The sequence below is a fragment of the Patella vulgata genome, chromosome 1 (assembly GCF_932274485.2).
Source record: "Patella vulgata chromosome 1, xgPatVulg1.2, whole genome shotgun sequence".
NCBI classification, from domain to species: domain Eukaryota; kingdom Metazoa; phylum Mollusca; class Gastropoda; family Patellidae; genus Patella; species Patella vulgata.
In genome coordinates, this window is record NC_065879.2 from 10,470,086 (window position 1) to 10,496,012 (window position 25,927).

Below are 25,927 nucleotides of genomic sequence, written 5' to 3' on the forward strand. Positions count from 1 at the left end.
CATTCTTGTATTGGTCTTCCACTTCATATAATGTGACAATTTTAATTGCTAGAAAATTTTCCATTAATGCCCCAGCATACCGAAATAATAGTATCTAAGACCCAATCGATGGCAACATCTACATTTGTATTTGGATGTTTTAGTGATAATAATCAGCTATTTGCTTTTATCCATTTCAGGTTTTCTTTTCATCTGTTCGGTCAGGATCATCTTGTCAAATCTACTTTATGACATTAAGTAAACCTGGGCTCGCAAACTGGTGATGTCATCAAAACTTGTTGATTTTTTTACTCAAAATGGAGTTTTTATCTTGTGGTCACACGTGAATTGTTTTCCAAGACTGAAGCGAGTTTTAACTAAATAGAATTTAATCTGTGATTCATCTAGAAAGCATTTCTGAAAATTAAGAAGAAAAAGAAAACATATTTGTTCAACAATCAGCTTTTAAAGATTTTGTTGACTACCTTTATGATGATTTGAATCATGGTTTTAATTTCATCGAAGCGTAGACATTTTGTGTCTAGTGTCTCAGATATTTTTATTTTGGGTGTGTTACGAGAGAAGTGACGTCACAGTATGTGTGTGGTACTCCCCGTTATAAACTGCTTTTTTTGGAACTATATTTTATGTTATGTGTATTACTACATGTGGTTTCGGAGTCTTTGACGTTAACCTGTATAATAAATATCATTCTACCAAAAGCACAGACTAATATTAATGGTAAACGCTTAACCATGGCTTTGATATTATAACATAGGGATTGTACCAATATATTCATACATTATTTCAGTGCTTTGGTTTATACATTTCTCATTGAACCATCCCTTTAACGGAACTCTGTTTTACTCTGAGTCGATTCTTTCAGACAGATTTTTATAAATTTTCATCATGAATGTTCAAAAATGTAATTGGTACTACTGCTTTTGTATTTTGGCGGGGAATATTTAAGAACCATTTAAAGGCCAATTCTGCTTAATCTTAAAAATGGTGCTAAGATTTTGAAAATCTCGAATGAACAATCGAAAAATAAAAACTGAAATAATGGGTGTTTGTGAAAAAAAAGCAAACCTGTCTTGGTCTAGTACAGTGGTTACAAATTGCTGTTTGGAGGTATCTCCCTATAAGGTATTCAAGAATGTGTCCTGAAAATTTTCGTCAACAAAGCTATGGTTTAAAACTGTGCATGTAGTTGTCTTTCGGAAGGATGTTGCCAGAAAACAGGAGAGAAAATAAATACTTGATTCAATTTTTTTATTTTGTTTATTGACTTTTTAACATAGAATACAGGGTTCTTTTAGATTTTGTAAATTAAATTAAAAATACATCTAGAATCTAAAGTAACAAAGTTGTTTAGTCTTATTTATTTTTATTTTGTACAAAAAAACTTTTGTAATTATTACTATTATTAATATTATTATATTATATCTATTATATCATAATTATTAATGAAATAGAAAAAAATGTTCTAACATTTTATGAATCATTACTACATTATAAAAATCATGTCTTTCTTTTTAAATAGATATTATTATTAATAGTTACATTTCTTTTTTAAATAGGAAATTCAAGTTTTTATTGGTTGAGCATTTGCATACTAAATATTTTTAAAGGGCGTATAGCTGTAACTCGATATTATTCATAATATAGTAAATGGGAAAGTAATTAGAAATGGCTGATCCATAAATGACAAGATGATCAAAGATGAGCTCGTAGACTGGACTAACCAGTGCAATTGACTGCCATTCACTTTGGACTGTATACCTATTTTCCTGAACATATATAACTGATCAGAAAATGTAATAGAAATTTTAAAAATTAAATGTAAATAACTTTATGTCACTCAAATTACATTTATATGTGCTTTTAGACACACCTTCGTCTATTTTAAAATAACAAAGATTATAGTTATACGCCCTTTAAAGATTCTGTCTTTTGATTAACAAAACAACAATGGTAAAATCTTGTATGTTCGCAATGTCAGTTCATTTCTTTTGCATACACAAAAATCATTATTTGTCGAGGGGGTAAAACTGCGAACTTGTTATATTCAAATAATGTAATCAGTGGCCTTATTAATACCCCTCCCCCTCCCCTTTTCTTAAATTTGTGGCAATATGATGGTAATAACTGTATTACCTTGTCTAGTGTATCCAGCAATAGTTCTTGTAAAATAGCAACACATCATTCTTTAGATATGTGTTTAGCATTTACCTTCTAGAGTTTGTTTACACAACGATAATCTATTTTCCTATAACAAATGTTAACCGAACTAAAGAATTGTTTCGTGATCTTAGGCAGTTATTAATCTTCTAAATTAACTTTTAACTTTAAAAGAATTAAGAATTGACCAGATGATTTTATTGTTTCATGATTTTAGTAGGCAGTTATTAGTCTTCTAAATTAACTTTATCACAAGAAGAATTAAGAATTGACCAGATGAATTTATTTTTTGAAAATTAATTGAAAAAGTTTATGACTGCATCATATAATAAGAATTCTTGTTGGAGAAAACCCCCTAACAGAAGCGTCTAGGCTTTTTCGAATGGATACGGTTTAAAACTTTTTTAATCATTATCAATTATTATCATAGATTCAGATATTTTTTGATAATTTTTAAGACATAAACTTCAGCCCAATTTTTCTAAAAATAATTTTCTACTAAATTAGAATAGTAGATCCTAAGAATCTCATTTTTCTCTCTAGATATTATTTGAGGTCAATACTGGTATCATCGGCTTTCGTTAGTATCATGTCACCACCAACTTTGTTTTGTTTTCTTTTTTCTACAGAATTCTTTTTTGTTTTCCTATTTTTTGGTTATGACTAAACCTGAAATGATTTTGACCTATATGTAATTATTATTGTTTTTGTAATTAAATGTATAATAAAGAATAAATATAGAATTATTATGAATGTAAATCAAACTAGTCTTTATATAACTTGTATACTTTATATAGATAAAAAGAGATTATTAACTTAATATTTTAACATAAATCTATCTACATGTAATTACACATATATCCAGCTTATTAAAAAACAGATTACCTTTCCCGTTTTTTGTCCAGAGGCCTAAATTCAAAGGACTACACATACATGTACATATATCCGGCTTATTAAAAACAAAGTAACTTTTCTATTTTTGTTTATCAGTCTAAATTCTAACTGAACACCTTATGGGGGAAATTCGCAATATTGACAAAACAGAAACTGTTGAAGAAGACAATCTTTTAAAAAGAGAGTACCCCTTTGATTTGAGTAAAATACCCAATTCTTTGAGTCTTTGGGGTTTTTTTCGCCATGATGTTTTTGGTCATTAATGCAATCCTTTGAATTTAAGTTTGTGTAAATCTGTATTACAGCATTAAATTTTGCATTACTCTTTAAATCTTCTAAATAGGAACGAATACTACAGTATTTTAGTACCCATAGAATCAAACTGCTGCAAATTTTGTCTGAGTCAAGAGGAAAACTGTTTGGTACACTCAGTTTTGAATTTGTGACAAAAAACTAAACTTTTCTTGTACATTTTGGCATTTGACAGGTAATACCATCTTCTATTATTCTGTAATAGAAATACACCATTTAAAAGAAAAAGATTTTCATAAGATTCCTAGTGCGAAAGCTATATAGCAAAGGATAAAACCTTCATTCGCATTACCCGCCCACCTACCCCATTTGTTGTTTAATTTTAACAAAACATAAGCTGTTTGTAAATTATGTATATAGTATAAACAATATGAACATAAAATCTCTGGTTTAGGAGATTTGTGTATTTATTTCAAGTAAATAATCCGCGACAAACTTTAATAAAGAAAATGACCAAAACCTAAACACTGAATCTTTTTTTTTATTAATTTTTATCTTAATGGCTAAATGATCAGTTCTTCCATATTCTGGATCATTGTTGTTATACTAGACAGAAACACCTATAAATACACATGGCTTTGTGCACTATATTTATTTAAATTGTAACAATCCAAAAATATAGAAACCCCTTTGCTCAGTAATACTATTGGGTTTATCGGCAATTTTAAATTTATAAGAAACCCTATTCTTAAACCAACATAGTTTACAAGATAAATTTTGCCTCTAAAATATTTTCCATACCATGAATTATTCACCTGAAAGATTTCATTACAAAATATTTTTTTTATAGTATTTCATTATTCTTTGTTTTTGGATTGCTACTATATTGTATGTTCTGTAGATTTGTGATATTTCATGCTTTTTTTAAGAAAAAAAACGAAAGTGCAATCGTCATGTTTTATATTCAACAAAAAAATATGCCATACATTCTTTAGCCAAATGCTGTACCATCATTATTAAAAAAGTATTGCTTGTATAAATATTGTCTTGTTTTATTTCTTCTGGTGTGTAAGACATCTTTGATTGATCTTCTGTCTAGAAGCGGTATGTCTCCTGCACAGTGACATTTGGAAATGAAAGGAAATGGGGGTTTAACGGCATACTTCTCTGCACCATCCCGATTAATAAAGACCGCGAAATTTTGCCCGGAGTAGAGTTGTGTTTCTATATTTACCATGATAATCTACAGGGTTAATCTGAAGAAATTTAGTAACGATAGGGTCGTCATATTCAAATAGCCGCATATCCTCGTCAGACCGGGGGGGGGGGGGGTAGATGACTTAGTGGTTTAACACCAGCGCATGAAAACACAAGGTCATTTATTGAGTCAAATGGCGTGGTTTCGATTCCCCGCTTGAACGCGACAAGGATAATCGCCTGTCCAACCTCGTGGGTTTTCTCCAGGTCCTCGAATTTCCTTCCACTGGTAAATACGCCTATGCGCAAACGCATTATTGAAAAAAAATTGAATCATATGTTAGTCCCGAAATGACATAACTCTCTCTCTCTGTCTCTCTTCGTCAGACATTTCTGGTAATGTTGGGTCAAAGCAAGGTAGAAAATCCAGGAAGTTCTACCCCGATGTTACTAAATTCATTCCGTGTCTTACATATGGTTAATGTCTTGAGGAATACAGTGATGAGGTGGGAGAAGCTGACAGGGTTTGGGGAATTCCCGTCGGTTCTATAAATTTTCAGGTCCAACAAAAACATCGTTATGTATTGTTTATCATTGCTTTATGCAGGAAACCCCGATGACGGACCTACAATTTTGGTGGCCCTGAATCTTGAACTGTGATGGAGACCCTTCGCAACAAGCAACGCGGTCTGTCTCACTGTTATCTTCTTTTTGTGAGGTTGTTCCATGTTCCATACTAATATTGCTAGGGTTGGAGCAATTCCCACCGGTTCTCGACCTGTGATGGGGACCCTTGGCAAAAAGTAATGAGGTCTGTCTAATCACTCACCTGGGAACCCTCCTGCATTAGTTCCATAATAAATCTGTTTCTGGGAAACCAGTCATTTTGTCACGAAGTTCTCAGCTATTTCACAACCAAAGATTGCCTACGGTCTATGTGAAATCCATTTAAGAATGAAGTGCCATGGACCAAAAGGAACCCCAAACGTATTAACAATTTTATTAATGCCTGACATTTCCCAAGTTCCTCAATAATTTAATACTGCATAGACAATGTACCAGGCCTTAATAAAATACTGAAATGGGCTAAAACTACCGGCAGCTACCATAGAATGGTCATGAAGATTTAATTTTTGGAAAAGAATCAAATTGCTGTTCATCAGCAGATTTTGACAGGGCCTTATACATAATCTATATTAATAAAATTTTAAGGTAAATATAACTATTCTAGCATCGGACCGTCGTAAAATGTAGTAAAACGTTTTGTAGAAGAAATCGCAACATCGTACCAGATCTAGATAGAGATGGGGAGAGGGCAAAGTGGGACAAATTTCCCAGATCCCCCATATTTAGGGAGCCCCCACATTTTGAGTACAAGATCAAAAATTTCACTGGATGTGCGAGAGATTCTAATTTAGTTTGAAAATATAAAGGGCATGCCCTGGGCCCTCATTCATTCCACAATCGGGGATCGCATTTAATCCTTTTACACTGAAAGGGTCTCGTGGGTAATTTTGACTTTGGCTTCAACTCTGCTGGTAAACATCTATATGTTTATAGTACCAACAGTTCGACATGAAATGTGAAATCATTCATACATTAATACGGATATAATAAGTTTCGTGGTTTGCAATATGTTCAATATTGTTTAACGTGTGTTACTCGCACAGAATATACCCCATAATGCATCTAGTCGAATCTATACCGAGCACCTTCTGCATACCCCACAAGGTTAACCGATCTCGGGCCTTTTAATCATTTAAATGTCACAGTTCCACGTTCATGTGCCTTCCCCCGGGTACGAGAAAATATTTGAATTTCCGTATACCTTAGTTGATCTTGAGTTTTTTCTCAACCGGAGAGAATTAACGTTAACTTAGAAGTAAACTGCCATAACAACACAGAAGCGAAGTTACAGGAGAGAGAGAGAGAGAGAGAAGGAGAGAGAGAGAGAAATGGGGTTTAACGTCCACTCGACACAAACTAGGTCATTTCGGGACTAACGTATGGTTTAATTTTATTTAAATAATTCGCTTGCGCGTAGGGGAGGAAACCGGAGGACCTGGAGAAAATCCACGATGTTGGACAGGCGACCCTACTCCTTGTCACGTACAACCAGGGAATCGAAACCACGCCAATTGACTCAATGACAGACTTTATGATACTGCGCGCATACGGTAACCATTCAGCTACCCACCCCCGACTGATAAAGTAGATAAAGGAAACTGATAATTCAGCAAATTCTGGATTTATTTTAAGATCTTCTTATATCATTATGTCCACAGTCCCGCCTTTTACACAAGAAACGCAGCGCTGATGGGAAGGTGGGGGGGGGGGGGGGGTATACTGCGATATACTGAAAAATAGGTTCTATCTGGACAGCCGAGGGCTACACTGTGAGAGCATTCGCTTGTGTTTCTTTGCGTATGTATTTTGCTTATTTTTTGTTTGCTGTTTTTTTTAAGGTGGGGGTGGGTACGCAAGCCCCGCCCCAAATTCCCACCCACTATACTAGAACGACTGATCACGTATCCTTAGAATCTATACAATTCATTGGCTAAGTCTATTTGTTAAGACCAGCTCAATTTTTGTCAAGGTCGTTGAGATATAAATAAGGTTAGAGCATATATGTGATTGTTGGCGAGATTGTAGTTTAGGGTTAGGGTAAACATTGGGGCTAGGTCCAGGGTTAGGGTTAGGGTTTGGATTAGCGCTAGACCTGTTTACATCTCGTGATCTATGACGAAAAATTGAACTGGCCTTATCTTTTAGCACTAACCCAATTGATTCTTCATCAGCTTCCCAGGTATCCTTGAAATATTGTAGAGGTCATTACAAATGAATCAGTGCTTGTTAAATGATGTTAACAAATGTTACATATGATGTTATCTTTGACCATTATGTCGTTGGCTAAGCGGGGTTCCAACTCGGTATTTAATTTCTCCAGTGGATCAATTATTATTCAACCATTGACCTTATATAAGACTAGTAGAGACCCCTAGAGGTGTCAACTGTAGACAAATGATACAATAAAATCGTTAACACCAATTGTTTGTTATTGATTGGTATCTTTATCTAAAATATATATATTATATACATACATGTATACATCCCATCTGTTCACATGGTATGTCGATACCGAACCAAATCCTCAGATACATTTGGATTAAAGAAGACGATGGACACCTTTCATTGAAAATATATTTAAAATCACCGTGCAAATACTTTCAAAATCATTGTGACAGTTTCCCGGGAGTTGATGATCAGCGGTAAGCAATCAATTTATCAATTTGACATAACTATTTAACCTTTTAAAACTTAATTTGGTATGTCGATTCCAAACTAAATCATGAGATATAATTACGAGGGGGAGAGGGGGGGGCAAGGGGGTAAGGCGCTGGCTCGCTAGCCTGGAAGTCGGGGGTTCGATCCCTGCATTTGCCTAGAAAGTTCACTCATTTATTCCGGTGTGGTTCCCCCTTGTCAGTGGTGCAGAGAGGAGTGGCCTGACAAGGACAGCTGTCTAGTCGTTCGAATGGGACGAAAAACCGAGGTCCCGTGTACACATTGGGATGCACGTAAAAGATCCCTTGACAGATGGAAGTCGATATAAGAGTAGGCCGTGGTGCCGTTGCCCGGGCACAATTTCCCTCATAGCACACTGTATGGCGTATGCCCGTCTTCATTAGCCCAGTTCGCAGCAGAACAGTAGGATGTTAAACCCAGGGCCGGATTAACCATGGGGCACCATAGCACTCGCATGGATTGTTCCACTGAAATAACGCCAGAATGCGCTAATTTTGTGGCAGAATTTTATTTTTTTCTGGGGGAGGTACTTCTAAATGGCTCCACACAAGTGCCTGAAATGCCAGGAAATCACGTTTCCGGCCTCCAATTTCTGAAAATTTTCGGGGGGTGGGGGGTCCCCGATCCCCCTTGCGGGCCTTCGCGCCTTCGGCGCTCGCGATGGCCGGCCAGCTCCGCAGTCGGTGATCAGGGGCCCCCCACATGATCCAGGGCCCCCACCATGGTTAATCCGACACTGGTTAAACCCAATTTCATTTCATTTAACCTTTTAAATTTCACCGTATCACAAGATAACTGTAAGTGGATTTCAAACGACATTATCAGATGGACGACTTTCGCTGAAAATATATTTAAAATCGCCGTGCAAATTTCCCAGGAGTTAATAAACATCAATTTGACATACCCTTTTAAATCTTCAATGTTGCGGTGAACGTTGTACCTCGTCGTCAGATATATGGTTCAATTTTATTTCAATAATTCGCTTGCGCGTATGGGTCTTTAGCAGTAGGAGGAATCCGTAGAAATCCCACGAGGTTGGACAGGCGACCCTACTCTTTGCACAGTTGGATGAAAGAAGAACATTGAACCCTTTCATTGAATATACTTTTAAAATCATCGAGTTAACAATCGCTGGTATATATAATGCCAAGTTCCCAATATCACGATTCGTGCTGCGATTGAAATGGTGTTTTGAATCGTGGAGTAATCGTAATGATCCTATCAGATCTTATCAGCAGTCGTGTTGATCGTATCCGAATGTATCTGCACGTACAAGATTGTGAACTTAAACATGCATTATGCAAGAGCAAAATCTGCTTATTACAAGTCTTTCTTTGGGCCAGAAATGTTATCTAAATTATCAATAAGACATTAATTAACTTATCCAGACCATAATAAACTCTCGATGTCAAGGCTAGCCCTCGATGTTGGCTGGATTAGATTCCTATATGCTGCTAACGGCCATCGATAATTAAATTTAAAAAAGTGGATAATCGAGACTTTGCTGTTTATATTAATGATTTTAGTAACGAGGACCGAGACTATCCAGACCATAATAAACTCTCGATGTCAAGGCTAGCCCTCGATGTTGGCTGGATTAGATTCCTATATGCTGCTAACGGCCATTGATAATTAAATTTTAAAAAGTGGATAATCGAGACTATGCTGTTTATATTAATGATTTTAGTAATGAGGACCGAGACTATGCAAAAATTTCACCCGCTTCTTTCTCGGCTCATAGAGGATCAATTTGACTGAAATTTTCAGCAAATTACCTTTACATTATCTAGTTTTTAACTATTATAGTGAGAACTGCCATCCCTTTATCTTATCTCCCATAATGTATCTTTAATAGGGACAATCCTATCAGCACGACAGTGGGAACCTACCATAAGTTTTTCTTTTTATAATAAAAACCAACAACACATTATTGGTCTCTTGTGAGACAGGTGCTATGATGGAAATGTAATTATTTAAAAAAATTATTTTAAAATCAATACTTGATAATATACTTGATTTATTTAATTTTATGAGACGCATTGATCTAAATTTGTTAAAATAAAATTCTATAGCAATCGTCTAAGTACTATATAAATAATATTGTTTCCACTCCGTTCTGTTCGGCATATTCTTTAGATGTAAAATAATTTAGCTTGCTTTAATTTGTTTACTGACAATATAGCCATTGATAAATACAGGTACACATAATTTGTTTTTTTTACGCCAAGGGACATGTGTAGGAATGCGACCATTATTTATCTTATAGCGTGTGCCACTGGTGTGAGCAGTGCGTAAAGACCCTTAGAACCTTCAAAAGATTGACGCATGGGTGGATCCAGAGCCCCCCCCCCCCGCTCAGCCACATAAATTTTTTTGTAAAACAACCTTTTTATGGGAAAAGTGTCACAATTGTGCTTTATCCTTTATCGTCAGATGGTGCGACAGGATGGGCACTCAAAGCGCGAGATAATGATATAGACAGATATGATATCACAATTATTGCATCAATAAAATTGAGTCACAATGTCATCGTATTAATTCATAAAAAAATTGACGTCAAACAGGATGTTGGATTTCTCTGTTTAAAAAGCTCAATGTGTATGTATGTACGCCAAAATGACGATAGAGACCATGTATTTCTCAAAAAATTTCAAGCCGAGGGGGGGGGGGGGATACATTTTCTCGGGAACCTGGCAAACCCCCCTCCTGCAAAAATTCCTGGATCCGCCCCTGTAACGTAAACGAACTCGAACGTCTTCTAATTTATTTTTTTTTATTCAGGATAGGTTACCGTCCGATATGACTATAGTATCGTCCATGCTTTCCCTCTTTCTGTTGACAACTGGGAATAGGATTTGACAAATCTCAGCGAACAGGACATTTCGAGATGAAACAGATTTTAATAGACAAGGCACGCGGACGAAACACAATTTATACAGCAATGATCTAATCAGGAAACAACACATTCATTGGTTCCTTTATTATATTTAGTAAACTAGAACTGGAATTTCGTTTGTTCTTTAGTGAAAACCAGTGATGGCCAAAAAATTCTAAGCATACTTAAAATGTCGGTGGTGCAGGGCGGAGGGCCAGATAGGGACGGCTGTCTAGTTTTTCGGATGGGACGAAAAACCGAGGTCCCGTGTACATATTGGCGTGCTCATAAAAGATCCCTCGGCAGTTGGAATTCGATATAAGAGTACTCCATAGTGCCGCTGCCCCTCATAGCATAGCACACTGCATGGCGTATGCCAGTCTTCATTAGCCCAGTCGGAGCAGAACAGTAGGACGTTATAGACACCAATTCATTTCATTTCATTTTTCTAACCCCGGCAGTGTCACTACCCTCCATTTATTTTTGCTAATGTCTTTTAATGTTTTGCAAATCCACATCCACCTTTCTTTAGCAAAACCATGACTCAGTACATTTATAAGTAATCTTATTATTTTTTTTTTTAAATGTTCAATATCTTTGATCGTTGTATTTACTTTAAAAGCCCCACACAACCAGACATAAAATCTTATTATTACTTATCATACATAATTCAACGATACAGAAGACTGGTTACCCAAGTCTTTCTGAAAACAAAACGAGATGTGATAGCGAAGTGATGGAACAAAAAGATGAAAAATCGTTAATTTGATGTCATGACGACGAAAATCTCAAATCAATTAACTAATAAATAAACATTCTAGTTCTATTCATAATACCATCATCATCTTGTTAATACATGTTTCTATGACTAAGTCATCTAGATAGTTAACACTTTATTTAATAGTCAAACGGAATACAGATGCTAAAATCGTACATTTAGAACTATTTTGTAAGGTAAGCTTGATTATTGTTTCCTGTATTTAATATTTAAACGGATGCCACGTTTTTTAATTTAACCTTAAATGTTATAAATGTCAAAGAGAATATAGAATTAACGTTACGTAACGTACTTTAAAATATTATAATTATCACACGGAATGCAGATATACGTAAACCATATTTTTAGGTATTATTTATTGTTAAAATGAAGCACACATTGATGTGATGTTGCACACAATAGAATATACTGTAGATGTTAAAATCGTACATCAACTTCTTAATTTAACATTACGTAACGTACTTTAAAATATCGCAATTGTCAAACAAAATACAGATGTACGTAAAACATTTTTTAGGCATTAGTTCATTATTTAATGTTGAAACGGAAGCCATCTTTTTAAATATCATATTACATACCTTAAATGTTATAAATGCCAAAGAGAATATAGATGGTAAAATCATTCTTCAATTGTATTTCTATAATTCGCTTGCGCGTAGGGGTCGTAAGCAGTGGGAGGAATTCGGAGGACCCGGAGAAAACCCATGAGGTTAGTTAGGCGACTCTACTCCTTGTCCCCCCGCCCCCTCACACCTGTAAGACAAGCATATTGTTTTATTCTATACTTGGTAATAACATAAAGTTTAAATATTTTAATTTCTATTCAGCTTCCGTTGGGCCCGACAAGAACAACTGTCTAGTCGTTTGATGGGACGAAAACCCGAGGCCCTTGACAGTATTCGATATTAGACTAGGCCATAGTTCCGCTGTCCGGGCAAAATTTCCCTCATAGCACACTGTATGGCGTATGTCCGTCTTCATTAGCCCAGTCAGAGCAGAACAGTAGGACGTTAAACCCCACTTCATTTCATTTCGTTTCATTTTGGTCGCACACCAAGATATCAACGGCGGAGCATCGCAAACGTGTGATGGGATAAATGGATAAATGGGTGGGAATTTCCGCAGGTGACACATAAAAGATGAACGCTGTTTCTATTAAAATATCATTTTGAAATTCTAATTGGTAAATTTTAATTCAGATGTCTTTATCGATAATAACACAAATTATTCATGGAATAGTTTAAGTAAATATCAAGAAAAGATCTTGGGATATTGACTAATACCGTGACTGTTTATTTGTTTAATGGACGACCATGCGTTTATCTAACAATGAATTCGATATTCTAACAATTTTCAATACAGGCCATAGAGTTTGTTTAAATACAAGCCGCAAACGATTCCCGTTCCTTTGATTCTAATCAAATTCCTGGAAGCTCTTTGACATCTTTATTAAATGACGTAAAAGAGTTTAGATCAATTATTGTCTGAATTCTTGTTACATCTTCAAAGATCACTAACCCTGAATGAATGAATGAATTATGTAGGATGTATTTTGTCAAGACGAATCGCAGAAGAACAATTTCTTTATTCAGTTTATTGTTCAATCCCGTTCTTGGCCGAGAAAGGTCCCCGGAACCGGAAGTTCCCACCGCTGTTTCCCTTTGTCAGTGGGTGCCTGACCTTTAGGTTTATTTGATATGGCCAACTTTAAGTTTGTTGTTATAAGCTGTAGTCGAAATTTGACGTAGGCGAAATGGGAGGGTACCGGTCAAAGGTAGCGCTAATCACAACCCTGACTTCAACCCTGGACCTAGCTCTAATGCTTACCCTAACCCTAACCAACAATCTCGCCAACAATCACGTGCCCTAACCTTACTTACATCTCGGGGGTGGGGGCGAGGTCCTGTGCACACGTTGACATGCACGAAAAAGAACGCTTGGAAGATGGAAACGAAAAAAAGATCCCCCCCCCCATTTCTGGGTTATGGTTGCAGTGTCAATTGTGAATACTGGTACACTGTTGACAGTGTGTATTTAAATACAAATTTATTTTTTTTATTAGTCGTTAGGAATATACTTCCAGATGAAAACAATTCTGTGGGACGATTAATACCCCTTGAAATATCAATAGGATTTGGACAGTTTACATATTTGGTGGGGCTAATTTTTCTGAGAATGTCAAAATAACATTATTAGGGCCATTTGGAATTGATTTCATTTCAGATTCCAAAGAAAATGAATGAGGCACAATTAATGCGGCAACATACACTCTTTCAGAAGAGTTGGACCGGGTATACGTCATGTTCCCATGGCGGTTCATCAAAACCAGGTACTACGCGACCTGTTACTTATAGAAGTGGTTGCCATAGAGATTCCAGGTCGAAATTAAAAAGTGGAATAACTGTTACCAAATATACAAATGAAAATCAATCAAATGAACCAACTTCTATTGTACAGGTAAGCTATTTTCATCATCAGATTTTGTGAGGGGGAGGGGATACGTTATTGGTTTTCAAGAATGTTTCGCACTTTCTTTGAAACTTGACTGCAAGTAATTCATGTAATTTTGGGACTGCCGCACTGGCAAATTATCCAAAAAATATATTCTCTTAATCGTATAATTTACACAAGGCTAGAATATATTTCGAATACTGTCCTTTACCACTTTCCCACTCCACTCGGGTGCTGCGGTGGCTGTAGGGTGGGTGTGTCGGAAAGAAAGTATATCTACTAGTTCAGATGAGACAAGAAACCGATGTCGTGTGTACAAAATGGTTGGGCTCGTAAAGGAATTGGCAGAAAAATTCTCCACCGCACACGTAACAAATAAAATACAAATTAGTCTTAAAATGATGAGCCGGTAAATCACATTCCTTTCCTTACATTCCCACTGAAGATTTGTATTATTTCATATAACTCAAAAATATTTCCCTTTCAGTCGAATAATATTCTACCACCACTACAGAGAGGGCGGTTTTCACCAGCGACCACTGCGCCACCCAGAACGTTACACAGGTCCCTCAGTAACCGTAAAGTTAAGCCACTACAGACCCGACCCAAACCCTGGAAAGAAGCTCCACTAAAACTCAGTGATAATACCAATAAACGTATAGGTTAGACTGGTATTAATTCATAAATATATGACAACATTTGGGTAAATACTAAGTGCAGGAGGACTGCACTACACACAAACAATGAATGAATGAATGAAATGGGGTTTAACGTCCTACTGTTCTGCTCCTATACTGGGCTAATGAAGACGGGCATACGCCATACAGTGTGCTATGAGGGAAATTTTGCCCGGGCAGCGGTTCTATCGTCTACTCTTATATCGAATTCCAACTGCCAAGGGATCTTTTACGTGCATTCCAATGTATACACGGGACCTCGGTTTTTCGTCTCATCCGAAGGACTAGACAGCTGTCCTTGTCAGGCCCTCCGTTCTGCACCACTGACAAGGGGAAACCACGTCGGAAAATCAGGAACACACAAACAAACTCCACAAGACAAACATGTTGCTATAAGACACACAAGTGAATGGACCCGGGGACCAACCGTAAGCGCCCACAGCGCTGTACAGTCTCGGACCTTTAAGAGTTAATTTATTCATTAATGTTTTTGAGTTTATAGTTTTCAAGGTTCTCGTTTAATTCAGGAGGAATGAATTGGTGTAACGATCTAGTGTCATTTATTATGGAAAGAAAGCATTTTAGATTTTAGGGACCTTATCTTGTACGTCATTGATGGCAACATCTACTGGTATATTGACCATCCTTCGCATCGAACGTTATGTTTACGTAGTAGTACTTTCTGTGTTTGTTCATTATCTGACGAACATGCTGAGCATTGCGGGTTAAGTTTACGTATTGCAGCTATTCATTTGAAGTATCTATCAAATAATTTAGTTGATTCGTTTGTTATTTATTTATTTCAGAACTTCATTATACCAAATATGTACCTAAACAGAAATGGTTACAATATAAACCAAGACAGTATGTCAGTAATCCGAAATATGGTTCCATTTATGAAATGAGGTATCTTCTATTTTATTTGAATGTTTTTTTTTATTGTTCCTGAAAGATCGGGTGTTGCAATTTCTCTATTTCAAATAAAAGAAAAATCATTTAGTCTGTTCTTAAATCTTAAGTGTCATCGGTGGTGTAGGACGGAGGGCCTGGCAAAGGACAGTTTCTAGTCATTCGGATAGGACGAAAACCCGAGGCCCCGTGTACACATTGACGTCCATTGGCAGATGGAATTCGAATAGGCCGTAATGCCGCTGTCCGGGCAAAATATCTATCTTAGCACCCTGTATGGCGTATGTCCGTCTTTATTAACCGAGCGGACACGGAGTAGGGACGCCTGTCCAACCTCGTGGGTTTTCGTCTGGTCCTCCGGTTTTCTCCAACTGCTAAAGACCCATACAATATGTTATTCTCGGGTAGACACATTTTCATGACAGGAGGAGACATAAGTGTCATCATTAATTTCAATTGTATTTGGTTATGCATTTTGTCTGTTTTAGAAAAGATGTCACCGACAGTAAAGACCCTGTTCCACCACCTAGTACTTGGTTATGGGAGGAGGAATACAGAATCTGGAGATTAGATGAAAAAAGACCACCACCAAGGTATTTTGTTATGCCAATATCTGATATTAAAACAATCACGTACGTCACAGACATTGGGGTAATAAGCGAGGATTCAAACCCTTAATATTTGTCCAGGGAGCCACCGTGGCTCAGCGAGTAAAAAGTTGGCTCGCTAACCTGGAGGTCTCGTGTTTGATCCCTGGGTTGGCGAAAAAGGTTCATCTGGACCTTTTTTTCGGCGTGATTTCCCCCTTGTCGGTGGTGTAGGACGGAAGGCGTGGCAAGGGACAACGTTTAGTCGTTCTGATGGGACGAAAACCCGAGGTCCCGTGCGTGTAAAAGAACGCTTGACAGTTGGAATTCGATATAAGAGTATAGACTGTAGCGCCACTGTCCTGGCTACATTTCTCTCATAGCACACTTACATGGCGTATTCCCGATTTCATTAGCCCAGAAGCATTGACAGAAGCACAAAGAGGAGGGGAATGATATATAAAAAGCTGTAGGTAACGTTAAGTTTGAACGCATGTCTATTAATGTTTGACTTTTTAAAATTTCAGATCCTTCAATAAACGTGGATTTTCACAACGAAGACTGGGAAAATTACCTGTAGATAAACCCCATGCTGAATTATTCGCGTGAGTAATTTTTATACGTCTACTGTCTGCACCCCCTTACTGATCGTCAGTCTGGCCGCACGTCCGTTCGGACTGTGGATTTCAAGAATTATAAAAAGGCAAAAATAACAATTATTTTGATCGTCCGTAACAAAGACGATAAATATTTTGGAGATATTTCCATACCGCCGAAACCCTATGATACCTTTACTGACTGAAATAAGATGTTGCCATTGATGGTATATATTTCGTTTCGTTTTTTTTATACTTTCGATCCTAGTGTAGTAAAGACAAGTAAAACGAAATTTTGAACTATAAAAAACGAAACGAAATAGGATTTGTGTTTTAACCAGATTGCGACACTTGTTATCATTAAGTTAATAACAAAATAGGATTATTCATTAACACAGTCTAGCAGCAATACACATGCTTAAGTCAACAAATGAATAAATTGTGACAAAATTTTGAACCTTTAAACTGTTTGCAACGGCGACCTATACTTGATTAAAATAATATTCTGATTATATAGTATTATGTAAATATTTTTATTGTTTCAGAGCCTACCATTCCCACACACTTGATAAACAAAACCGCCAAAAAAATGCTATAATCATACAACGACACGTGAGAGGCTGGTTGGTCAGGAAAAAAATCACTGAATTAAAACGACAGGTACATTGTCCTTGGAATTAAAAAAAGGAATAGGTTTCTTTAAGATTACATTTCTATAAGTACTCTTTAAGATTACATTTCTATAAGTACTCTTTAAGATTACATTTCTATAAGTACTCTTTAAGATTACATTTCTATAAAGTACTCTTTAAGATTACATAGGTTCTTTATGACGCTGTACGCTTTTGTTATTCATATTAAACAGCCAATTATTGATAATTCAACGTAATCAATTGTAGTATAGGTTAGTAGTCATAATAAAAATTTTAAAGTGTGATATTGATCTAAACATACATTATGCAAGAGGTAAATCAGTCTATTGCAGGTCTTTCTTTAGGCCTGAAATGTTACCTAATTATTAATTAGACATTAATTAAGTTATCCAGACCATAATCAATTCTCGATTTCATCTTACGTGTCGGATTTTCTCTGCTTAGTCCAATTTACGCGGCTTTTTAAAATTATTATTTTGTCGTTTATGAATCAGCTATTACTAATTACTTCTTCATTGTCTTGCATGGTATATTTTCTTTGTTCGTTACAAATGGCGCCCGAAACCACAGAATACACGACTCGTGTACTGATTGTAAAACGTTCATTGTTTTTTTAATTATTAAATATTAGGATCTTATATTTGAACTTCAAGATAACAACATCAATGTTGATTGATATGACCCAATGTTGAATTCTAATTCGTAATTTTAAATTTCAAATATTATGGAAGATATTGAGTTAGAGATTTAGCTCCTTTAATTGTAGAAAATTTAAAATAGTTTTAATAAATTATTTTTTCAGACATTACGAGGGTTGAGTGTATCATGGCCTAAGTTTACAACTGAATATAAAGAAACGGTAACTAGAATACAATCACGATACGGGATGATGAAAGTTGGTTGTAAATTTGATCTCAAACAAGTTCAAGATTTCGTTGACAGAAGAGAAAGTGAGCAGTTTTTTGTTTAGTTCACAGTTAAGACTTACTCTTTATAGACAGACCCAATGATCACAGAAGGTTTTTAAGCCAATCTGATTAAAACACAGATCCTATTTCGTTTCGTTTTTTATAATTCGAAATTTCGCTTTACTTGTCTCTACTAGACTAGGGGTTTTTGTCGTGGGTATGGGTAATTCCCACTAGAAACATCAACGGTGATTGGTTGATCAAATATCTGACGTCACAAGTTCAAAAGCCGCTTGTATGACCTCTGATACGACCTTCCACAACAACCGGCCAGATCTTCATATAGTAGAGGCCATCGAAAGTATAAAAAAACGAAACGAAATATAGATCTGTATTTTAATCCGATTGCCTTTAAGCTCTACACAGTCAGGCTTCTATTATAATACATGGGGGTTGGATGGCCGAGTTGTCTAACGTGTGTGCTTTGGGTTATAAGGTCTGTTATTGAGTCAAGTGGCGTGGTACTTGACAACGAGTGGGTCTGCTGCCCAACCCAGAGGGCATTCTCTGGGTTTTGCTTGAATAATAAGCATTATGGGGACCATTCAATTCAAGTGACTTTAACGCAAGCTATGGACTGTACAGTGCTAGCCCCCGGACCCATTCACTTAATTTGATATGTTCGTTTGTTTATGATTTCTTCGTTTTTTTGTCTTAGAATGTGAACGTGTTTATGATAAGATGGTTGGATATGGTAAACTAGAAAAGAGTGATCTCCCCGAGTTTTTTCGCCAATCTGGTTTATATCCCACCGAAGGGGAGATAACAAAAGCCTTTAATACAATTTATAGAGGTAATAATCTTTGATATATACTCTTCAAAAAAAGTAGGGGATATTGAAATGCAAATATCTATGCAGGTTGTGATATGATAGATAGTCATAGACACTTGACATGCTTTGAGAGTATGTTCACAGATGAAGAAATTATCGCCCCAACAGAACCACATGCGACACGCAATAGCGCCATACACGTGGGCGGGGTTCATTGTCAAATTTGACACTTCATCTATCCATGTTGCATAAGATTTACTGTTTAGCTTATCTTTGCTTTAGTGTCTAACGTTAGTGATTAGCGTGTGCGCGATGTATCATAAGGTCTGTCATTGAGTCAGCTGGCGTGGTTTTGACAAGGAGTAGGGTCATCTGTCCATCCTCGTGAGTTTTCTCCGGATCCTCCGGTTTCCTCCCACTGCTAAAGACCCCTACGCGCAAGTGAATTATTGAAATACAAACTGAACCATGTGTTAGTCCCACAATGACCTAATTTGCGTCGTCGAGTGGAGGTTAAACCCCATCCCCGCCTCTTTTCTCTCCCTCTCTCTCTCGAACCCCAACGATTTGTCGCGAGTGATCAAGCTTGAGATGAGAAAATGTGGTAGGTAGTGGGCGTATATTCACTGTCTAGCTAACAATAGATATCTGATAATATAAATGAACAAAAATATGCTGATAACAGGATGTTTTTATATGTAAATACGAGGACAAAAATAGATATTTTCCCATAAAATAATTTGAAACAACAGGAAATAATAATTGATCTCTTTTAGACAACTCCCATGTGCATATTATACACAAATGATTACGCACGATCCTTCAAAGAACAATAAAGAAATGTTTAATACTTGCCGTAAATAAATCTGATGAATTATTTCAGGGTCAAATCATGTAGTGGCATAACGAGACTAAAATAATTCTGATTAAAATACAGATCTATATTTCGTTTCTTTTTTTTATACTTTCGATGGCCTTTGCTACTTGAGATCTGACCAGTTGTAGTGGAGGTCGTGTTAGGGATCATACGAACGGCTTTTGACCCTGTGACGCCAGACATTGATTAATCGATCAGCGTTGACGTTCCGAGTGGTTTACCCACAGTTCCGTGCACAGTACGCCAAGAATTCGCTGTAACAGAAGGCCTGTTATATAACAACTCTTCCAGATCCTAGTGTTGTGAAGACAAGTAAAACGAAATTTTGAACTATAAAAAACGAAACGAAATAGGATCTGTGTTTTAATCAGGACTAAAAGAATTATAAACATTCATTGGTTTATTATACCTATCTCCCACGTATCATTATCAAGCATAATGTAATGGGGCTTAACGTCCCACTTTTCTACACCAACTGGGCTAATGTAGATGGACATATGCCATACAGTGTGCTATGGGAGAAGGAAATTTTGCCCGGACATCGGCACTACGACCTATTCTTATTCCTTTACGTGCACGTCAATATGTACACGGGATCTCGTTTTTTGTCTCATACGAACGACTAGACACTGTTCCTTGCCAGGAAACCACACCGGAAAAATAATCCCGAGAAACTTTCTCGGTCAACACCTGCAGAAAACGGGACCTCCTGGTAAGCGAGCCAGTATCAAGCAGAAATGACAATTAGTAAACTGGTATACATATTGAAGACATTAGTTAATTAAGTTGAACAAAAAGTGATTGTACAAAGCTAGGATAATCATGAAAATAGTTCATAGATTTAACAGCCAATTTATTAAACAAAGACGTTAAATATTTCAGGATCACTAAACACTGCTGAAGTTGTATTTGTTCTGGATTGTTCTGCTAGTCTTGGACCAGTTAATTTCCAGAACCAACTGAATTTCGTCAAGGATATCATCCTGGGTTTCGACATTGCCCCAGATCGAGTTCGGATCGGATTGGTACCATTCAATGAAAACGTATTCCACAGTTTTGGATTAACCCAGTTCCAAACCAGAGAAGGAGTTCTAGAAGCAATTGGTAAGGAACAAATAAAAGCAATCTAATTGGGGCGAAATATTTACAAATGTGAAATATTTTACATTTTTAAATCTGATAGGGGTGGATGGCCGAGTGGTTAGCTGCGCGCTGTATCATAAGGTCTGTCATTGAGTCAACTGGCGTGGTTTCGAGCCCCAGTTGTACGTGTCAAGGAGTGGGGTCGCCTATCCAAACTCGTGGGTTTTCTCCCACTGCTATAAAGACCCTTACGCGCAAGCGAATCATTGAAATAAAAAATTGAACCATATGTTAGTCCCGAAATAACTTAGTTTGTATCGAGTGGACGTTACCCCCCCCCCCCCTCTCTCTCTCTTTACTAATAAAAACGAAATGAGCTATTTATATGATTATTTTTTCTTGGTTTCAGAAAATTTAAAATATAAAACTGGGTTAACACGAACAGATTTAGCTTTAAAAATGATGAGGCAGATATTCAAGGTACACATTTTATGTAAATAAAGACGCTATTACTTTTGATAAGGATATTGCAAATACCTTTTTAAGATTCTAAAATATATAATATATAAATAATAAAAAGTCAAACTTTTAGATCAGAATAAACACAATCTGATTAAAATACAGATCTATATTGAACTATAAAAAACGAAACGAAATATGATCTGTGTTTTAATCAGATTGGAATAAACAGAAAGTCAGATAGTATACTTCAATCTCATTAACAAAACACAGTTTTTATGGAATACAATCACTAGTTTTATTCTAAAAGCACGACGTTTCGACAAGTAACCTCATATCATTATTAAGCACAATAACATTTAGCATACTTGAGGTCAACATATATGAAATTCATTGTGAAACTTATTTACATAGATTAGATAACAGTAAGCGTCGTACTTTTAGAATAAAACTAGTGATTGTATTCCATAAAAACTATGCTCTGTTAATGTGTTTCTCGATCGGTAAATACCACTCAAAGATTATAGATTACTTCAATCTCGCTTTGTGCACTTTTAACAGCAAGATGTAGATAACGGGCTAGTCCTTCTTGTTGTAATAGTTCCAAAATAGATAATGCTAAATGTATACATTGAAAATTTCATTCAAGTAACTTTATTCTGAGCGAAGTTATGACTGTTTGAAGCTATATCGTAGTTTGTTTATTATTTTAGCAACGGCACTTGACAACCGAGAAATACAGTAGCCTTGATTGTTCATTTTATCGTTAAATTTTAAAATCTCGCGCATGTTTCAATACATTTTAAATCTCAACCATCCGATGGTCTAGAGAGTTAATTATAGGCTTGGCATGTAAATAAATGTCTAAATAATATTTTATATAACATTTGAAGCCAAAATAAAAATTTAGCTCCTACATAATGCATCTTTAATCGGTGTGTTTACAATATTTATAGTCGTCCCGACCTGGTGTACAGAAAGTAGCTCTAGTTATAACAGACGGCAAATCTTCAGATGCTGGTCTAACTATTAGAGAAGCCAGACTAGCCAGAGAGGAAAACATTGAAATATTCACCATCGGTAAATATATACATATACTTTGAATTTATCAATAGCTGCATTATTTCGGTCGGTTATTACTCAGAAGATAACAACCGTTTGTTTACTAGAAATGAAATGAAATGGGGTTTAACGTTCTACTGTTCTGCACCGACTGTGCTGATGAAGACGGGCATACGCCATACAGTGTGCTATGAGGGGAATTTTACCCGGACAGCTGCACTGCGGCCAACTCATATATCCAATTCCAGCTGTCAGTGGTTCTTTTACGTGCACGCTAATGTGTACACGGGACCTCTGTTTTTCGTCCCATCCGAACGACATACGTTGTCCTTTTCCAGATACCCTCCTGTTCTGCAAGTTACTAGAAGTACGTTATAGTTTATGGTAGTGTTTTGTACCATGTAGATTACCAATTTAGCCAGTGCTCTGGAACTACAAATATCCGACAGTATTCATTTTTGTTAAGAATTGTACATGTATTCACTTAATGCCATCTGGTTAAAACACAGATCCTATTTCGTTTTGTTTTTTATAGTTCAAAATGTCGTTTTACTTGCCTTCACTATACTAGGATCTGGAAGAGTTGTTAGATAACCCGCGTTCTGGTTGATGTTCGGTTCAAAAAAGAGATTTCAAATCTATCATCCACGAGAAATGTATCTCTTGTGATTTCGCTCTGTATTTCAGCTGCCTTTGCGCTTTTGGAAAATAAAGATGTATCTATTTGTAGTCCAAATACGTGTACAAAAATGGTATGTCCTTTTGTTATAATACTAATAATTAGATTTTGTTTTAAAGGAGTTGGATATACTGTTGATGCAGATGAACTAGAAGCTGTAGCTGGTGATAAAGACCATGTGAGGACTTGTATAGATTATTCTACTATAGGTCAACTTAAAGATCTCGTTAAAAACAGGATCTGTCTAGGTAAGAATTCAATCATTTCATTTTGAATTAGGCATTCTACTTTCAGAAGAAGAACAATACATGTCTAATGTAAACCAGATATCCCCCAAATACTATACGTGCCTTTCGTATAGAATACAGTTAGTGTTCAGCCGCAACGTCTCTTAGAATATTCCAGACAATGGTCAAAACTACATAAAAAAGATTTTCTATCCATTTTGTAGGCATCGATGTCATGCGAACATAAGTTACACGTGGTATTTGAAGAGTTACTGCTGAGCCACGTCATCTCTCAAGAGAGAGAGAGAGAGAGAGAGAGAGAGAGAGAGAGAAATGGGGTTTAACGTCCAGTCGACACAAACTAGGTCATTTTGGGATTAACATATGGTTTAATTTTATTTCAATAATTCGCTTGCGCGTAGGGGTCTTTAGCAGTGGGGGGGGGGGGGGCGGAGGACCCGGAGAAAACCCATGAGATTTCCTGTTTAGTTACTAAATGTCATTTAAACACTGCATTGTGTCCCCATCAACGTCTGACACACTATCCAAAATATTGCTTTAGCCTTTAGACAGTGCTAAAGAGCTGAAGCAAGGAACGCTGTATGTATTTTATTTCAGTTACTTACTGTCCTACTTTGAAGTATGCGTAAATTAAAAAAGACGAGGCTTTATCTATTTTCGTGTTTTGTGTTTCAGCATGTTGTGCTCTATGTCATCACATCCTGCCAAGGATACAGTCTGAAGGATTGTATAAATCCGAGGTCCTCGATATCTTTTGGACAATATCTCCACCTTTGGCTACAGGACTAGGGCGCAACATTTACAAATTGAATCCCAATCGATTATATGGTAAATAGTTTTTATATATTTTCTATTTTCTTACATTGATGTACAGGAAGTGACCATGTTGATGGGAAAGCAAGAAACGATAACCCTGGTTTAACTGACGTCTGCAGACCCTTAACGCGAGACGAGGTTATTGAGATTTTATGGACAGTGTATCCGCCAGATGGCACGGGGTTAGAGAAAAGAAAATCAACCTGGATTCGTCCAATTGTTGATGGAGTTGAGGCCTGGTCACTTCTTGGTAGGTTAATGTAAAATATGTAAATATTCTTAGTAGGAGACGCTGTTTTAATATCTTCTGTTTGGATAAATAAAATTCAAACCAAGTTAAACTTTGCCCGCAAATGCCCCACTGCCGCCCTGGCTGGAGTTTAGGATAGGAGGGCATCTACACCACTCGGTTAAAACTCTTTATAAGGATCTGGCCAGGATTCTATAAATTCTGGTCTTTGATAACACCCTGATAAAACAACAAAGGATCTGCAAATTCCTGCCATATACGATTTAATTCCAAAATTGTTTTTCAGATGATAAGATTATAAAGAGAACAGACTACAAGAAGTGTCTACGTTTCGTTATCCAGTCCAAGTTAGAGAGGGATGGTTATATGGAGATACCAACGGATTTACGACTTGGTGTGGAGCGTGTCTCGAATCTCGAAGAGGCTTTGCAGAAAGTTGATGCTTACTTGAAAATGAAGGAGAGGCAAAAGTTAGAAGATGAGCTACGACAGAAAGCTGGTCAACCAAGATCAGGTGGTGATCAGTTAGACTCGTCTGAACAGCCGCCAATAAGAGTCCAAATCCTGAAGATTGAACATCACGATAATGGAGAACCAACAGAGGTCACTGCTGCCGATCTGATCCAGTACAAGCACAAAGAAGGTGAGAAAAATGTAGAGATCATTACTTTCGATGATGAGGAAGCACGTAGCAGTAGGGGAGATGGTGGACTTAGTACAGATGGAGGTGTCCTTAAGTTGAAGGTTCCAGCCCAAGGAACTGGATCTAGTAAACAGGTGCTGGAATCGTCGCTTGGGGATATGGAAAGCAATGAATTGAAAAGTGGTGGTGTTGATACTACTGAAATAAGTATGGCTAAAAATCCCAGTCCCCAACCTAGAAATGTGGATATTGTTAAAGGTAGTAGTGTTGAAGCAAGAGAGACTGGTTGCCTTACATCAGAACAAAACATGGATAAGGACAGCCTAGGAAGTCCAGACGATATATTGTTGACAGAAAGCTTAGAAAACATACACGTTATCGAACCCAGAAAGACAAAAATAATAAACGAGAGCTTGGATAGCTTAGACATTGGCGGTTCTGGTGATGCACTCGAGGAAGACAGTATCGAGGCGGCTGAAGCTGAAGGCCGAGCTGAAGGTGATGATGATACTGACAAATCTATTGAATCGTCATTGTCCAATGACTCACTGAATCTAATACCCAGAGGTAGCCAAAACAAAGCTTCACAAACGGAACAAAGCCTAAAAGCTGAATTGGAAAAGGATCGGATTAAATATGACAGTTATATTTCGTGAACTAAGAATACCAATAGTATTTCATAAATTTTTTCTTTTTGGTAATGTATTAGTTTTTGTTATAAACCACAGAAAATAA

General features: G+C 36.6%; 2 protein-coding genes across 8 annotated transcripts in view; both read left to right on the forward strand.

Moving 5' to 3' along the window:
• Nucleotides 1-4,346, forward strand: part of LOC126814525 (traf2 and NCK-interacting protein kinase) — a 155,417-nt gene extending 151,071 nt beyond the window's left edge. For all 7 annotated transcript variants that reach the window (XM_050539711.2, XM_050539730.2, XM_056103509.1 and 4 more), the window contains one exon: nt 180-4,346. In XM_050539711.2, coding sequence (XP_050395668.1) covers nt 180-263 — 84 coding nt within the window. In that variant the 3' untranslated portion in view covers nt 264-4,346. The remainder of the gene's footprint in view (nt 1-179) is intronic.
• On the forward strand, nt 2,115-25,927 carry LOC126812158 (uncharacterized). Its single transcript, XM_056103528.1, has 11 exons — nt 2,115-2,120; nt 18,138-18,285; nt 18,962-19,096; nt 20,835-21,056; nt 21,445-21,515; nt 22,451-22,574; nt 23,358-23,483; nt 24,159-24,275; nt 24,358-24,549; nt 24,836-25,337; nt 25,921-25,927. The coding sequence occupies exons 1-11, from the start codon at nt 2,115-2,117 to the stop codon at nt 25,925-25,927; spliced, it is 1,650 nt and encodes a 549-aa protein (XP_055959503.1).

What these genes read in the sequence shown, in the direction of transcription:
- LOC126812158 (XM_056103528.1), top strand. An exon ending in CATTGAAATATTCACCATCG is followed by an intron (nt 22,575 to 23,357) that starts GTAAATATATAC and finishes GTTTTAAAGGAG; the next exon opens with TTGGATATACTGTTGATGCA. An exon ending in TGAGGCCTGGTCACTTCTTG is followed by an intron (nt 24,550 to 24,835) that starts GTAGGTTAATGT and finishes ATTGTTTTTCAG; the next exon opens with ATGATAAGATTATAAAGAGA.